General features: G+C 41.8%; 1 protein-coding gene across 1 annotated transcript in view; it reads right to left on the reverse strand.

The window, feature by feature from the left end:
- The window catches only part of MOSPD2 (motile sperm domain containing 2), a 476,198-nt gene that overhangs the window by 300,888 nt on the left and 157,061 nt on the right, over window positions 1–18,249 (reverse strand). Inside the window, exon 9 of the mRNA XM_069205003.1 lies at window positions 11,800–11,976. Within this exon, the coding sequence (XP_069061104.1) occupies window positions 11,800–11,976 (177 nt within the window). The remainder of the gene's footprint in view (window positions 1–11,799; window positions 11,977–18,249) is intronic.

Consider the following 18,249-nt stretch of genomic DNA (forward strand, 5'->3'; position numbering starts at 1 on the left):
GGGCAATGGGATACACTTTCCATTTCATATTTCAGTACATACCGCCCCCCAGGCTTCTTGACTGTATAGCTGTAAATTGGGGGTGATATGGCTGTCACAGTACGGATATTCTTGAAAAGTCTGTGACGGTGACAATGTCCCTTCCGATAAGGAGTGCCTGCTGATGCCAAGGGGTGTTACCTCATCACTGGAGCATGACCTCCAAGAGGTAGCCCCTAAGAAAGGAAGAGGTAAGCAACTGTATAACTGGGTATCATTTTATGGAGTGTTTCAGTGGGAGTGCATCAGGTTAGATTTTTTTGTTGGCAGGTTTCTTAGCAGTACTTGGGGAGCTTACAGTATTGAATAGGGTTTGGGTAGCAAATATAAAGCATAACTGTGTAGTGTGGGCTGGGTACTGTCCATCCTTTATAGGAGTTCCTGGCCCAGCTTTCTTAAGCAGGGGTAGGCCAAGCTAATTAACATTGTGCAAATTGAAGTAGACTAGTAGCGGTCTCTACTTTATCAAGTTGTAACACAGAAGTCATTGGTCATTGAAATAGATAGGCTCATCAGAAAACAAATGAAATTCTGCTTTGTAAACAAAAATATCATGCAAATTCAACAGATCTAATTAAATTACTAGGTAATTAGTACTGAGTGGGGCCTGTTTTCTGATTGACACATCACACAAAATTCTCATCCAAATATAGAAACGTTCTAAGCTGTCAGGGTAGATCTAGGACTATTTTTCAGCTTTGCTATCAGGTGCCTGATGGTGCTAATGCTACACTAAGGCATCACCTCAGAAACAACCCTCTGGTTCCACATGAGTGTTGCTGATAACTTAAATGACAGCTCACCCTCAATTCCGCAGCTCTACAGAGGAAACAGATAGAGATGGAGCTAAAGAACAACCATTACTGATTTATGTTGCTGACCCGAAGATATCCTTAGGATTTGGGAAGGAAGGAGGACAATAAATAAATTTGCAGGAAAACAGATCAAGTGCCAAAACACACATAACTGAAGGTCATCCACAGATAATTTCCAAAGTAATACACCTCAAAACCAATTTAGTGTGTGGAGATTAAAGATCATATTTGGAGCAAGAAGCTGCTGATGCACGGCAAAGGCACTTCTCTGAGGATAGCACAGGGTCCAGTCACCCGGATTCTTTAGGATGTTGAATTTTTCCCAGCCACAGCCATACCACAACTAAACAGAAAAAGAGGTCCAGGGTAGAATTGTCTTCTTAGAGACTGCTTTGCCGCCTTTATCACCTGAATTGATTTCTAACTAAAATATACAAATGGAGTGCTTTTGCTGTATCAGCGTCAAATATATTCATTTGTTTTTCCTTCATTGATAACGGACACAGGGGACTATATAACATTAGCAGAGCAATTTTCTGACTAAAACTTATCTCAACAATCTTTGGAAGAAATGAAGGTATAACCTGCAGAATGGCCCTCTCATATAAAAAGTGCAAACTTGCATGAGCTACACTTGGACTGTAAAAAAGGTCTGACATGCAGACTGGCACTCTGGTATAAATTGTAAACTTGAATGAGGTACACGGACTGGAAAAAGGGACTACCTGCATGATGGCCCTCTTTGGTAAAAAAGTGCAAACTTCCATGAGCTACACATGGACTGGAACAAAGGTCTGACCTGCAGAATAGACCTCTCTGGTAAAAAGTGCAAACTTGCACGAGCTACATATGAACTGGAAGGTTCGAGGGAGAAGTTAAAGAAATGCACTTGCAGCAAAAAATCTATGCAAATATCATTAATACTGCTAATTTTCAATTGGTGATGCAGTTCAATTTTTGATTCAGTATCCATCTCTTGTTTTTTTCCACTGTTGACTTTGTGTTATGCGTCGTTATATTTCATCCTGAAAAGAAATAAAAAAGGTGAAGGACGATAAAGGAAAACTATGAGTAACTGATATATATTCAAGTAATTAACTAATAAGAACTAAGAACTACTACTTTAAATACAATTTAATAAAACTTACTGCAGTGGGTTCTTTTACTGGTCGCAGAAGAATTCCACCAAGCTGCCTGTTTGCTTTCATTCTACCTTGCTCTTGAATATGGCATATTCTGTGTAAAGGTTTCACTGAGGTGGCCGAAGATGTGCATGTTTCAAAATTTCCGACAAAATGGTCGCTCAGGGTTGTTGGAAAGCATGTGAGAAGCAGTGTGGTGTAAATTGCTTTCTAGTTAAAAGAAATGTATCTTCCTGCCTGAAGCATGTTGCCTCACTTGTGCTGAAGACAGCAACTTAATGCAGATATTGAGGTGTTTTAAAACTTATGTTCTATTAAAAAAGACTAACATTTAGGGCGTAATGTACCAAATGTTTTAACAGTAGCAAACCCTCGGATCCAGAAATCTGAGAGTTGGCAATCGCTGAAACACTTTTTGTAATTTAATAATTCGTATTAACGATACTGAAAAGGTTTTCTGGATTGTTAAATGGGTTAAGTAAACATTGAGCAATCAATATTTGTAAGGGGCTTGTTAAGGGTGCCCTTTCTAAATACTGATTCCTTAAGAGTTGTATTAATGTCTGGTGACCAAAAACCGGTTGCAAAACATGAATATTTTCCCATCAATTGAAAACTGACGGTAAGCCATTCACAAGCAATAATGGGTCCCAAGGGGGCAACGGAACGACACGAAAACCTTGGAGAACAAACACCGATTCTTAACAGCTATTTGTCATTGTAAGTGGGAAAACTTTTAATGGTGCAGTAATATCTCACAAGATAATTATCACATCACACCAAACATTATCAGTATTTCCTGATGTTGCATTACAGTATCTGTTTCCCCACATACCCAATAGATGATCTATGTATACTGATACATTATGAGGAAAGAAGGGATTTTATTAACTGGTACCTGATATGTTAATGTGACAAAAAAATAGCCAACCTGGCTGAAGTGTTGACATACAGGAACTGTATACCGGTTTTCGAAATCTGTAATGAAAAGGCTCTACACTGGAGGCTTGGGGTAGGGTATAGGACTTTGATCTATGGCATGCATGAAGATAGTGTGTTTACATTATTAGACTTATTCGGCTCAAGTGGATGAGAATGTTTGCTTGTTAATATTCAGGGAAACTTTTGTCACCGAGTTTGGTGCAAGCATAGCTTTTAACCTTTGTATGTTGTCATTTCCAGTTTGAGAGCACAATAATTTTGGTGGACCCATCACAATTACCCTTTTACAAGAAATGGCTTTGAAAGGGACCAATCACTAATTTCCTCTCAGAGGTTGGGCTCACTGCTTTTGTAAATCTTTTTATTATCACACAGTCTGCTTTGTTCACCAAGATGAATTAAGGTATGGACCATGACAACCTATTGATCCCTATAAGAGAGCATGTTGAAATGAGAGTAGAAATATTACTTAAGACTGTCTGGCAAAGACCACCGTCAGATTGAAAAACGATTTCAGAATGGGAAGCACAGCCCTTAAGTGCTAAGCACTTGAACAAAGCTACAGTTGCAGAACCTCAAAAAATGTGGTTCTTGCATCACCCTACAAATGTAAGCAATTAGATATACTTCGAGTGAGTCTTGCAGCCCCACAGTGGCATCACTGTGAAGGTGGTGATGTAAGAGTGTGACATGGCTAAATATTGGCAGCATCATGCGAGTTATTAAATGCTACAGTGATCCATTTTTCCTCCTGCCTGGCAAACTCCCAAACGGGTTATTAGTTGGGATTGAGGTTTTTGTCTTCTGAACCTCATGTTACAAATGCACCCACTGGCACTGGTCTAATGAGCTGTCCCAGTGTCATCCAGATTTTTATAATTTAGAGAAAAGTAGGCCCAGATACACTAGGTGAAAGCAGGAAAACAAATGCAGAGAAGAGGACAGTAGCTGGAAGCCAAGTGGCAAAAAAAACTGAAGGAAGATGGAAAGGTTAACTGAACAAGCGGTCAAATAGCAATAAGCTGATTGAGAGGTTATTCATTATCTTGACTTGCTAGTCAGTGGCATCTTCACCAGTGCTGCCATTTCATCCACATAATCGAGAAGAAAGCAAAGAAAAATAATATTTCAAGTGAGGAGAAAAATAAAACAGCATGAGAGGCAGACCCTTGCTATAAATGCCAAAGAAATGCCGAGTAAGGTCTCAAGAAAGTTAGCTTTGTAATGGAGAAGTCGACACAAAAGGTATCTGTGTTTGAATGCCTAGGTAGTGAAAGAGAATCTCTACCTACACTGGTGCAGGCACGGCTCTGGTTGAGGACCGGTATTAGTTGGCAGTGGTTCAAGCTCAACTGAAGTCTGGTGCTTATCTGTAACTGGATGAGATGGCCTCGTCACTAGTGAAAGATCGACGTTTATTGCGAGCAACAGAACCGCTCCATCTAAGATGGTCTGGCCTGAGGAATTGAGTGGTTTCCAACAGTCAGTAAACTCGTGGCACTCATTAATATCTTCCTTCAGAATGTCAGTTAATTGACATTTTGACTCTGGAAAAAGAGTGAGTTTACCCCTTATCATGAAAACGCCCTACTTCAGCTCTATTAATATTTTCAGACTAGTGTGCATTGTGCCATTATCTGTTTTGTTCTCTCATTTTTGCATTTGAGGTACACCAGATATCTGACATGTCTGACCTGCTACCTATGGGAAATAAGGACGTCATGTTGCTAAGAATCTTACAGAGCATGAAAAGTTTTTCAGTGTCAGCAGCATGATCTGGCTTTCGCTCACTGCCATCATCCTTTCTGCGCATTACTAAAGATGTAGTTGTTCACCTTAGTTGCGCACACCTCCGCTCCATGTCATGTGTTTGTTACTGAATTCTAGCACTGAGAAAGCAGCAAAGCTCCATTAATCACCTTTACAAAAACTGTGGCATAATATTCTCGAAGATGGCTCTCGTCACAATCTCCTCCCTGGGTGCTATGAAGCGCCAGAAAAGAAGACTGTGCCTCCTCATGTTTTGGTAGAGATTTGTGCTGCTACTACTAAACTCCTGCACACTTACGTACCAGTGGACTGGTAGAGTAACATGAAGAATCTTTTCACTTTTACTTATAGCAACATGAGGCATCAAATGTTGTGTGGCAGGGAGATGAAGCATTATGTCCAAGTCACAGCACTTTCCTTCAAATTTCAAGTCCACTACTAATGGAGGCAGAGGGCTCTGATGAGAGTAGGTGTAACTTAGCACACTGCACAATAGAGAAGCCAGGAGTGTCTTTGCTCAGTGCGTAAACTGCAAACTAACTGTAAGGCCCCTCAACATATTTTTCTTAGGAGCCACCACCAGCCAGCATTACCAAATGCTGGGGATGTCAATTAAAAGTGCTCCCTAAAACTTGACTCAACGTCATGCCTCGTAAACTTCCTAGCATTATTCCACTCTCGTAGGTTCTACTTCATCCTTGTTTTCCGGTCTTTCTCTTCCTTCTTCCTTTTCTGTCCTTTTCTCCCTTGCTCTGGGTCAAAGTCTGATTCTAAAAAAAACATGCTTGTGCTGTTGTCAACCACCTGCAATTGCCAGCACAGCCTAAGCACTCTTGGTCCGAGCAGAGATACTTGCTGATGCTATAATCTTCCTCATAGCCCAAGGAGAGAGTCCAGGATTCTTTTAAAAAGAGGGGAAAGGGGGAAGGGTAGATAGTAGTTAACAGTGATTGCGTTTCACTGGGATAGCTAGAAGTGGGACTGTCTTAAAATGTTTGGTAACTTTTTAAGAAAGAAATTTAAAGGTTTTAAATATTTTTATGATTGGTACGTTATATCTGTGGAACTGAACGGCAAGTCAAACCAGATATAGGCAATAAGTGGCAAGTAAACAATTAAACCGTGGTTTGCCAGATTCAAAAGAAAGACCACATTTTTATCACTTTTTCCTGTCACTTATTTGTGTGATTGAATCTGCATAGTAAACACAACTCCAGAATTCCAGCGGGTCTGTAACCTTGTGCCAAACAGTATTCAAGGCTCAAATTACTAAGGAGCTCATTATGAGTTTTACTGTCAGAAGAGCCGACTGCCAAACTCGCGGGGGAAAAGCGTCCGTCAACCCGGCTACCTCGCCCCCCCCTTGCTGTATTACCATGTTTCCACCGGGCTGACCGACGGGAACATCGTATTACAACTTTTCCCCCAGTCAGCCCGGAGGGAACAGTGCTACGGTATTGGCTAATACCGTAGCACCCTCAGAATGCGCACTGTCTGCAAAGTGGAAAGTGCGCATTCTGAGTGTGCAGGGCAGCGCCATGGGCAGTGCAGGGGCCCTGTGGCCCCCTGTACAGCATTTCTGCCAGCTTTGGCTGGTGGAAAAGGGACTCGTGCTCAGCACTGCAGTGCTGAACTCTGCACCACTGTGACTGAGCACGAGTCAGACCACAGTCAGCCCGTTGGGAACCATGTTCCTGGCAAGTACGGCGGTGCCCTGGTGGTCCAGCCACCAGGGTCGTGATGTGGCAGTCGGACCGCCTTGACTGCAGCGGTCTGACCGCGGGTCTGGCTGTCCTTGAACTGCCAGACTCGTAAAGAGACCCTTAAGTGTCATACAATATTAATGCTTAGGGCATGTTGTTCTTTAACAGCTCGCCCTCTCATTACAGCAAGTTGACCACTGAGTGGTTTCAAGTTTGCTGCTCTTGTGTTACAAAATGGTGTATGTATAAGCACCGTGTTGTGGGCCCCGCCACCTCTGAGTGAACACTTTCTTATGACAATGGATGAAAACACCTGAATAGAGCTACCCCACATCTCTAAGCTGACATTTGCTTTGTGTTAGGTCAACTGGCTTCATGGTTTTCAAATCTACCACTCTTCCTTCCTTTAAAGATGTCTTAGTAGGAGAATCCATGTTAATAAATCACTAGAAGGCAAAAAGAAAGGCAAGCACATGCAACCATACAATCTGTAAGAGAATAAGAACATAACATAGTGAAATTGCAGCAGAAGAACTGAGATCTGGAGTGATCAGAGGCACAGTCTAGACTACAAATTACCTTAATAGGGTACAAGCGAGGATTATGAATTGACACTGTCAGAAAATCATGATGAATCTCATGGATGCTTACCAAATGGTACAGTGATACCAAATGAAGGGGGTAACACTGCACTCCTCAGAACCTGGGTAAACCTATATGGCAAAGTAAACAATGGTTCCTACAGACAAATTAATAGATTAATATGCTGCTTATGAGAGGCTGAGGCAGTTCCCTCTGTGAGACAACATTCAATTGAAACAGCACATCCTCAGTTCAAAATAAGAAACTGTCTAAAGACTTTACAGTACACATTACATCACAATGCAATAACATCTCACAACCCAGTTACAACTCTTATCACTCATTGATTTTGTGTTTGTCTTTGATTCAGTACATCACTCTTCTGTCTTATGGCTAGGTCAAGCAATTTGACCCTAAAGGGAATATTTCATAAGGGTCTTCATCAGGGCAAACATGAGAATGCACACCCCATAAGTGGAAAAGTATGCTGCTAAAAAAAAGGAGTGAGACTCCACCACTAACATCAAAAACACCATTGGTGACCAGAACTCCAAAAGCTTAGGTGCTCAAAAATAGTGACTACTAATTAGGATGCACATCTTCATTCTCAATCACAGTTGTTGATATTCTGTCGTATTTTCATTCACAATGGATCATACGCTCATCAGTTGCGAATATGAATAAAGATGCTCATCTTAATTTAAAATCGTTATTGAGTGTCGGAGTCCATGGGAATCCGGTGATCCCAAGTGATTTTTATTTTTAAGTTTATTTTGCTAAAACAAGCAGTCCAAACCATTTAAGGGGCTATTAGCAAATTACACAATGTCAGTCACTAAGCATCCAGCCACAATCCAACAAAAACAGGTACAATCTAGTGAAAAGAATTATAAGTCAACAATGGCTACTGTGTATTCCTCAGGAGACAGGAATAATGAGGCTCCTAGTAAGGCAAGCATGAACAAAAGTTGGAGTTATGGAGAAAACGCCTGAGACTCTGCAGGCCTGTGAAACACAATAATAGTTCTGGGTGCTTGAAGCAAACAATGGTTTGACTTGAGGGCTGTATAATATGTGGGGCGAGCTCAAGGTACCATTAGCGCACACTCACACAGTGAATGGTATTGCATAAGGTCAAAAACAGAAAAACAGAACAGGGAGCCAGGGAAATTGAGGATTCTCTCCCTGCTGCCAACTACAAAGAACAGAAAAGGCAATATATACCTTTCATTCGGCAGCAGGGAGAAATCAGAGCCCCAATGACTATGAATTTGAGCACTTATGGAATTTAGGTGTTCAGCAGGTTGTGACATTTGTGACCCAGGTGTTCAGCAGGTTGTGACATTTGTGACACAGGCTTAGAATGAGACTGGGGATATTAAACGCTAACAATCATGTGGAGCAGTGCCAATCCAGGATGCACCATGTGGCTCACTTCACCTGGCAGAGGAACAATAGCAAGTTGGTTTCTAATGCTGGTTTTGAAGATGTTCACTTTTCCTTGCAGAGCCCAAAGAAACTCAATTTCAAAATCAGGGTCATCTATTGGCGTCAATCTGAGCAGCAACCTCTTTGGTAATGATACTCTGTGGTCGTAACTGTGTGGGTTGATGTGATCTTCAGGGGTGAAGGAGAATATAATCAAAGACTAAGATTATTGTTCTGTACCTGATGTCATCACATATGTGCACCTATGTGCACCCCTTCTAGTTATGCTATGGAATGACTGTCAAGTGACAATACTGATACTTAACATAAAGGCCGTAGCTACTGTGTACTTTTAGTTGGATCAGAGTTCTATAGGAAGAGAGTTTTTAGTTTCTTTACTCACTTTATAGGTGTTTGGCAAATCTGCAGCAATTTTTCCAAACCCAACAAAATGTGTCTACATCAGCTCCTTCATTGAATTTTGGGTAGAGAGGGGTCACAAAAAACAAACAAAAAAAAAAAAAAGAGTGGTGGCAGGGCTCCCAAAACCTTTGTTTCCCATGTTAATTCTCTGTTGCAGAAAAAAATTAGCTGACTAGAATAACACAAAATTTGGTAAAAAGTCAGAAATAATTATTTTTGTGATTTGGTGTAAATCCATTTAGCCGTTTCAGAGAAATCTACGCTTAAAGAAGTGCTTGACTGGGTAAAAAGCAAAGTATGCCTGGATGGCTGGTCCTGCAGGAGCCCAGCAGTACCCAAAAATGAAGAAAATAGGATCTGCTGATCGGATGTGGAAGTTGTTTCTTAAATCAGCCTTTTCAGTACCACAGGATGGGGATTGGTTCTGTCATACCCAGCAATCTGATTGGCTGGCAACCACTTAGAAGAAAATGCTGCAGCCACCATTATAGGACTCATGGACTTAGTCCCTGTGTCCTGAAGAAGTTTTTAAAAAAATAATACGAGTGCAGGTTCACAATTAAGCAATAGCAAATAACTATGTTTTAAGATTCTTTCTGAAAGATAACTCTGAACTCACCAAATGAGACTCTACTGGCTGCCAATTCCACGCTTGTACGGGCAAATAAGAGAAGGAGGAGCTCCTCTTCTGACCTGCCTAGCCCTTGGAATCACAGCAAGAGAAGAATGTGAGGAGCAGTGCTGCATCTAGAAATGAGGTATTGAGGGCCCTATGGGCCAAAACTAATGCTTTGTAAAGAATTATTTTCTTTACTTGCAACCCTTGTAGCGGCTGCAAATAAGGAGACATAGATGTTCAACATGGAAGTTTGAGGATGAGACATGCGGCAGCATTTGGAACAAACCGTCAGTCTGCTAATCAAATAGTCTGGGAGGCCCACATATAGAACATTAGTATAATCTAACTTAGAAGTGTCTTCCTGGAATGAAACAGAAGAAGAAAGAGAAATTGTTTAAAGCTTGAAGCAGCCCATAGCTGGTACCCACCACCGCCAACACCTGCGTTTGGAATGACAACAGGTTGTCAAAAGAAGGTGGTTTTCATCAAATTTTGGACCACCGAAGACCTTTCAAACATCTTGGGAATCAGAGAGTCAAATTTTACAACTGCAGCACGTTATCTAGCCCTTTCGGAAGCAGGACTTGCTGGTAGCCTTGTACACCGGGGCACTTATTTCATTAATTAAAATGAAGAGGCTCAGAGAGAAGTATCTAAATATTATTGTAGAATGTATACACTTGCAACTCGAGGCATTTTCTTTAGGATTTTCATCAGATCTGAGGACTGTAGTTTTGTTCACACCCTTCGTCAGGAATACTTCCTGTATGCTTATTCAGATGCCTGGATGTTAAACTATTTTGTGTCAACGTCTCCAGTTTATTAGAGTGATTCTGGGCATCTTAGTGCGCAGCAAAATCATAATAATTTGTTTAAGTCATATGGTGACAAATGTTCTCACTTCTCCCGGCCAGACATTCAAATCAGCCTTAAGTCATCTAGGCCCAATGGTATTACATTTTTTCTGGCAATGCTTGTGTGATTGCACCTGCAGCCACTTCGTTGGTGTCTGAGAAGACAGTGGAGTTAATATTAAGATAGGCTGAAGGTTGCCATAGTAATTCCCTCATTTGGTTCAATCTGTGCAATGGTGTTAGAATCAAGTAAGCGTGATAGTGTTTTTTTTCACACCTCTTCTTCATCAGATAATGATTGTCAAAGACACATCTTTATGTTTAGGGAGCGGGATGCCTTCCCAATCAACAGACCTTTGCCCAAGACAGAGTCGAAAGGCAACTTCAATGGCCCAGAGTTGAGTTATCAGAATAGATTTGAAGACTTTTCTCCCTGAGGTGAAAATGTTTAAATGTATATTCTGTAAGCTAGAGAAGGAACCACATTGAGGAAGGCTTGTGTTGTATAGCCCCATTGTTTCCTTCTGCCACCTAATATCTGAATGGGGTTTCTATGGCACTACACATTGGTTTCTCCAGCCTGTTACTCTTTACTTGGCTAACAATAATGAATTTACCCATTGCACCATAGTAATAAATCAATAAAAGTGTGTTTGCAAGTACACTGATTTTCACTGATGCATTTGTCTCTATTAACAATTAAATGAAACAATGACAGCACTGGGATGCAGTCAACATGTATTCCGCTTTCAATGCAGAAGATCTCTCTATGTTTGACTTCTACTAGCATCATATTCCTTCCCAAACACACCTTCCCACAGCAGCCCCCAATGTCTAGAAAGCACATCTCTGCATCTCACACCCCACAAAGCTTACTGTTTAGTGCTACTCCATGATCTGGGAAATGATTTCATAAATGCTTAGGAATTGTCTTGAACCAACCATTCTGGTGAAGTCCTAGTTCCCAGACGAAATACTGTCTGAAATATATCCAGCCTACTCCAGTGTGGGTACCCTATTTACTTATGATTTTATTTTCTTGCTATAGTTGAACAACATAGTTATACAATACTAAGTGTTTGAGAAGAACAGAGATGTGGCACACCTAGTTCATGTGTAACAAACGTACCTTTCATCAATAATGTCAATGTTAAATAGAAAACAAATGATGTAGATGTAAAGCGGCACCAATACACAGAAAGCTGTTGGTCCAATTTTTTTTACTGAGAAATAGTCGACCTTTTACAGAGACGTTAATCTTTAAGCTACAGTACACATTTACTCCTTCCATAAATATTAATATCTTTACCCATATGATGTATTTCTCGTCAGACATATTTTACATTGACATGGAAAGGTAATCCACACTGTATAAAAGCAGTTTAAATGGAAGAAACATATAGCACAATTCTCACTTACTGTCTTCCTCCCAACAACAATAAGCCAGCAAAATGAATAAAAAAGTATTTCTTCTGACCATACCTTTTTTGGCTTAGTTAATTGTTCGTCACTTTGATTACATCCAACTCCATCTCTTACTTCACATTCTACTTCATCCTTGGTTTCAGTCTCATCTTCACTGGCAATAGGTCCGTTCTCACACATGGGTGTTTGAAAGTCATCATCGGGTAATGGAGGATAGCTGTATCTAAAAGGATCCTAGCAATGAAGAGAAAGTTGTTTCAATATTGTAAAACAGTGAAACTAAACACGTTAAGGATTATGATTATGAACATTCAGGTTCAAACAGCCAGCGAAACGTAAATTATTTCCAAACCACCTTTTTTTCAAGATCATAAACATGGCGTCATCACCTTCATCTCACTCCAGTACAAGTATCCTCTCAGATTAACACGATTTTTCTGGATCCAACACATAACTGTGTAAACTGTTCAATGATGATACCGTTTCCTAACTCGCTGCTAAACACACTTTCCAAAACTGCCAGCATCTGCTCACAGTACGACATCAGATGTGTCGCAGTTTCTGGAATTTGAATGCTGCATAGGACCAGGCTACATCTTAACTGCCATCTGATCATCTGATTAGGGAGACGAGAAATATCTGGGGCATCATGAATAATGGCATTTCCATGAGCCTACTCATGACCGATATAATATTTTGGACTAACAATTTAAAAGTACTAGATACTTCTACCCAAGCTTCTCAATAAACCCTACATCTTGGACGGGATCAATATTGCACCCAAAAGTGAAGTAGCACAGTCATTCCTCCACTTAAATTTCATCAGCTGATTGTCGTCTTGCACGTTATACTATGGAGTAAAAAATAAAATGTGAATATTTTTGAGTGGTTCATCCTTTTACTTGGTTAGGCTTTGCTGTTCCCATGGCATATTCACAAAAGGCTGCAGTGATTGTGGTACAGAAAAGGCACAAATGGCATAAAAGCAAAATACCACAGGTGGGCTGCAGTGCATACCACTAATAGGTGTGAGTGAACAGGCTTGGCTTTAGGCCTACTGCTGTAGCCTAACTAGCTACAGGGTACAACACTGCGGTTGGACAAGTAAAAATAAACAGTTTTAACATGTAGAGAAACCTATTCGTAGACATAGGCTAAGTTAGTCCTAAGGGTGCTTTATAGCTCGCAAGGCTGGGTGTACACTGTATAAAAGTTGGGAGAGTGAAATATCACGAGTACACGTACAAGCTGCAGAGTGCTATTTAACTGAACAGGCCACTATAGATTTTTCTCTTGAGGACTCATGTTTAACAGTCACCTCTACCCCTGGTCAAACTAGAAAAAGGTTACAAAGATCATCCAAGTAAAATTTAGTACGTTGATTTCTAAAATTATATTTTATTGTTCGTGGAAGCCTTAGCAGTAATTAAATCTATTCTACTGGTTGCTTGCCTCCTGAGAATAAGGTGTGAAATATTTCCCTGCCCTTAGACAGAAGTCCTGGCTCTTGGACTGTGGAAAAGCCCAGCATACAGGAACATAGGTGCATTCTCAAAGGACCAGGATGTGCCATGCCTTTTTGACATGCTCATACTAAAGAGGAACTCTGTCAGAAGTATATTATCATTTCAATAAAGCCGCCCCTGTGGGGACTTTGGGAGAGCTAGACATTGGGTCCTAAAGTCTTGGAAGACCGCATGGCATGGTTTTCAGGGATGGTTCACGGGACTGTATTGAATTCTCATCAAACATTAGCTAGTGTGCAATCTAATCCTGGATTCCCATCACCAGCTCCACAAAATAGAACACTCTGCTGAAGAGGCAGGAAAGAGAACTTTTCTCTGGATCTGCCTGTTAGGACCACTGATGTGTGACCTGCTACTTGCACTCATTTGACCGGCCTCCTGTTAGCCCCAGGGGCACGAAGGGCTGAAAAGGAGTACCCCTTGGGTGGACGAACCAAGGGACCAATGAGGAGTGACTGCACTGGACCCTGTCACGACTCAATCTTGTGCCCTATGTGCAGTGGATATTACTAGACAGCCTCATGCTACTACTTTCCCTGCAGCCCCTTTCTGCCAAATTCATTTGTATGTAACACATGATTTTTCCCCAGTTTCCTCTGGAAGCCTCCACATGTGAAACATGCCTTTCAGGAACACTCTTGGCTTCCTGTATAAATAGCCCCTCTGAAGTTGCCTCTGGGTCTTGGCTTTATACCTGAACCCTGAACCACATCGCCTCCTGTCAAGCAGCGTCCCTGCACTCACCTCCTGAGTTGCTCGAATCTTCTTGTGTTCCTGCAAAGCTTTGCCCCTTCACTCATCTTCTTAGTTGCCCAGACCTTCATTGCCCCAGTGCTGCTCACTTTTGTCCTGACATTCTTCTTGGGAGCCGTCAGTACACCTTTTAGCACACTAGTCTTCCAACTATCTTCTGTAGACTAAGAGATCCTGATTTCTGCAACGCCTCCAGTGTCTCCCCCCATGAGCTATGATTCTGCCTCTTCTCGAACATCTTGCAATTGCCCACATGCCTCCTTTGAACTTCAGCTCAAGTCTTAGCCCAGGCTAAGTACTTGCCTCCAGTTAGTGCACACTAATCCTTAGCAGCATTTGCAAGTCTGTTGCTATCTACTTGCTTGTCTTGGCTCTGAACCTTTTGTCCAAGTCTTGACTCCTGAACTGTGTTGCTATTGGACTTGAGACTTTCTTCTGAACCAACTCCAAACCTCCAACTTTTGTACCAAAAGTAATTGTGTTTTCTGGCATACCTTGGGAGTGCAACCGACTCCAACCTTGTACCGAGAGTAACTGTGTTTTCTAGCATACCTTGGAAGTGTACCCGACCCCCAACCTTGTACCAAGTGTAACTGTGTTTTCTAGAATACATTGGGAGTGTACCAGACTCCAACCTTGTAACAAGTGTACCCCTGTTTCCTAGAATACCTTAGGAGTGTCTGTAACTCCATTCCATGTTTCAAGTACAACCTTGACAGTGTCAGTAACACCAACCTTGTGCAGAGAAGTAATCTTGTTTCATGTACTGACTTGTTTCCAAATCTAGCCAATGTACAGAACACAATTGTGGGAGTGTCCATTACTTCAACCTTGTGCCACATATAAACTTGTTCCACGTTTACTTATTCTGAGTGTAATCCATTTCCAAGAGTTACCTGGTCGCTAAAATACCTTGAGAGTGTGTGTAACTTCCAATCTATGTGCCTAGAGCAACCTTGTTTCCTAATTCTTAACGAGTCTGGCTGATTCCAATCTATGTAACGAGTGTCATTAACTCCATTCTTTGTTCTGAGTTTATCCATGGAATGCCTAAAACTCTATCAGTACTTCAAGTTCTTCTTCAACAGATTCCAATCGAGTATCTGGTTGATCTGCTCTCACGATTATTAAGAAATGTTCAAGTGTGAAATATTGAAGCATTGTATTGATACCTGTGTAGAGGATTTGATATATTAATGGTAATTGCCTCTTCTTTGTATTTTCAGTGTATTGCGTTTCACAATAACCAGAAGCACAACCTCGTATACATCCACCTTCTTGTAAACCAAAGTGTTCCAGAAGTGACGATCTAGCTAAGCAGAGTAGCACCGTTGCTGAGTAGAACCAGTACAGCAAGTGTTCATTTATAATTTTGCCCCTTCCCCATTTGGAAGCAGGCCTGTAGGAGACTGTCCCTGGTTCCATCTTCCTCTTGATTCAATCAATCAATCACGTAATTTATAAAGCGCACTACTCACCCGTCAGGGTCTCAAGGCGCTTGGGGGTGGGGGGGGGGGTAGCTACTGGTCGAATAGCCATGTCTTGAGGAATTTCCTGAAAGTCAGGAGGTCCTGGGTCTGGCGTAGGTGGAGCGGTAGGGAGTTCCTGGTCTTGGCGGCGAGGTGAGAGAAGGATCTTTCTCCGGCGGTGGTGCGGCGAATGCGGGGGACGGAGGCGAGGCTGGCGGAGCGGAGCTGGCGGACGGGAGTGTGGAAGGTGAGTGTCGTTGAGGTAGGCCGGACCTGTGTTGTGGAGGGCTTTGTGTGCGTGGGTGATTAGTTTGAAGGTAATCCTCTTCGATACGGGTAGCCAGTGTAGGTCTCTGAGGTGGGCAGAGATGTGGTCGCGGCGTGGGACGTCGAGGATGAGTCGGGCGGAGGCGTTTTGGATACGTTGCATTTTCGTTTGTAGCTTGGCTGTGGTTCCTGCATAGAGTGCGACTTATCTCCAAAGGCAGCCCTAGGCCTCTTTCCCAAGTACGAACGGAGAGGGAACGCTGCCTGCCGCCACTTCTCTCTCCTCCCAATCCAGGATTTTGGTAGACAAATTCAAGAAACCTCTGAAAGCCTGCATGAATATCCAAGGGTTCTGAGAGTAGGCCACACATAGGGTCCCTCCCTTCTTATACACCCTTGTACTTGCTTTTGATGCACACGAATGGTAAGAAGATTACCTACCCGCTCACTAATTTCATAGGAACTCTTTTTCCACATTAGTTATTTCTCTGCTGCTTTTCTGCAAGCCATCTTTGTAATTGAGCCTTTAATCATTGTGAACCATTGCTGGGTTTCTAGTATGCCCTCGCCAATAGTAACTGCGGAAACAAACTTAGTTTCTGCCACCGCCAAAGTTGCATGTAGCTCAGCTACGCGGAGCTTCTCTTCCTTTTGGCGGTCCAGACTAAAACGCAACATTTCCCTGCGAATGCCAGCTTTGAACATCTCCCACACAACTCCAAATAGGGCACCCCCGATAATTTCCTTCATAAAAATAGGAATCAATTTTCTGATGGTATTGGTGTAATCATCGCCCGCTAAAAGGGCACATTTAAAGCTACATTTCGAGGACTGCCTTTTCCTAGCACTTAAATATTACAGTTACCACAAGAGGATTATGATCAGACATATAGCTTGGAAGCATACAACAAATTCTACAGTCCTGTATTAGAGGATTCAACACCCAAAAATAGTTTCTGCACATTTTTTTTTTTTAGTGAGGAGAATAATAATACGTTGATCCGGGATCGGAAGGCATTTCGGCCTCCCCAGACCTCTACAAACCCATGGTTATAAACCAGGTCCTGCAGAAAATGGAAAAACCTGGGCTTTCTACCAGAGTTTGTTCTATTGCCACCCCAATGCCATTCATTTATATTACAGTTACCACAAAAAATAATCTGCAATGACCATGGGGCTAACTCAGCGTTAAGCCTCTCCAACACTGTTGGTTCTTCAGAAATGGCCACTATATATTGAAAAAAGTGTAAATACCCTACTCAAGAAGTAGCATTCAGTTATGACCCACCGCCCGTGGTTATTTAACTTGTGTGTTCCTAAAAGAGAAGAGTTGCCTTCTCGCAAGGACTGCAACACCTCTCGTCCACACTCCAAACGAGGTAGCACCAACTAACTGGAACCAAAGTAATTCGAGAATCCCTTGCTTAGAGCCCTCAATATGTGTCTCTTGAAGACAGATGATGTCCACTTTTAATGACTAATTCCAAAGCAATCCTCTGGCATTTTTTAACATTATTTAATCCGCAAGTATTGATTGTAACTAATCAATACTATTAGCCATCTGTCAGCGTTAGGAAAAAAAAAAAAAGCTAACAACCAAAACAAACCCCAATTGTAGTTAAGATTGTACCATAGAAACCATGGGTACACATAGGGAATCTGTGTAAAAAAATCTCCCTTTGCTCTTGTGTTGAAACAACTCCTGCCCCCGCCACCCCCAACCTCCCAAACCCTGCCCCCCACCTTGGCTGAATCCCCACCGCCACCACCCCCCCCCAACAGCCATTACAAATGAAGAGGAAGAAAAAAGAAGGAAAAAAAAAAAGGAAAGGAAAAGAAGGAGAACCCCACATTATATCCCAGAGACAATGACGTCTGATAAGCAACACTAAAACACCATTACAAATCAAGATTAAGAGAAACAGGAGAAATCAGGAAATAGAGGAAAAACACACACAGTCATAATTCAACAAATGAGTCTGTTAAGTCCATTTGAGTCCTTGCAGAAAGACCAGCCCGAGGTCTTTCAAATACTCTTTCGCCATAATTTCAGATAGAAAAATACGTGTTTTCCCATTAATAGTTACTTTGAGACGGGCCGGATTCAGCAGGAAGACTTTTCCGCCCAGTTTCTGGAATGGAATAGAAAGCTCAACCATCGAATGGAATAAGTCAGCTCTGACGAAAAAAGAATGGCCACCATACTCTCTCTTTGCATTAGGATGCACCTTCAAGCATAAAGCTTCTCTCAGGAGAAAGTTTCCAGAGTACATTAAAATTGATTTTGGTTTGTCCCTTTCAACCATTCCCTGTTTCTTAATGGTCATAAGGAAGTGATGTACCCACTGAGGCTCGGAGTCCCAGTCCCAATGTATTAGCTCCGGGAACGCTGCTTTCAAGAGTGTTAGCATAAAAGAGTGAATAACGTTACCTTCTGCACCTTCAAATATCCAGAGGAAGCAAAGCTTGTTTCTACGCTGCTGATTTTCAAA

This window comes from Pleurodeles waltl, chromosome 8 (genome assembly GCF_031143425.1).
Source record: "Pleurodeles waltl isolate 20211129_DDA chromosome 8, aPleWal1.hap1.20221129, whole genome shotgun sequence".
Classification (NCBI taxonomy): Eukaryota; Metazoa; Chordata; class Amphibia; order Caudata; family Salamandridae; genus Pleurodeles; species Pleurodeles waltl.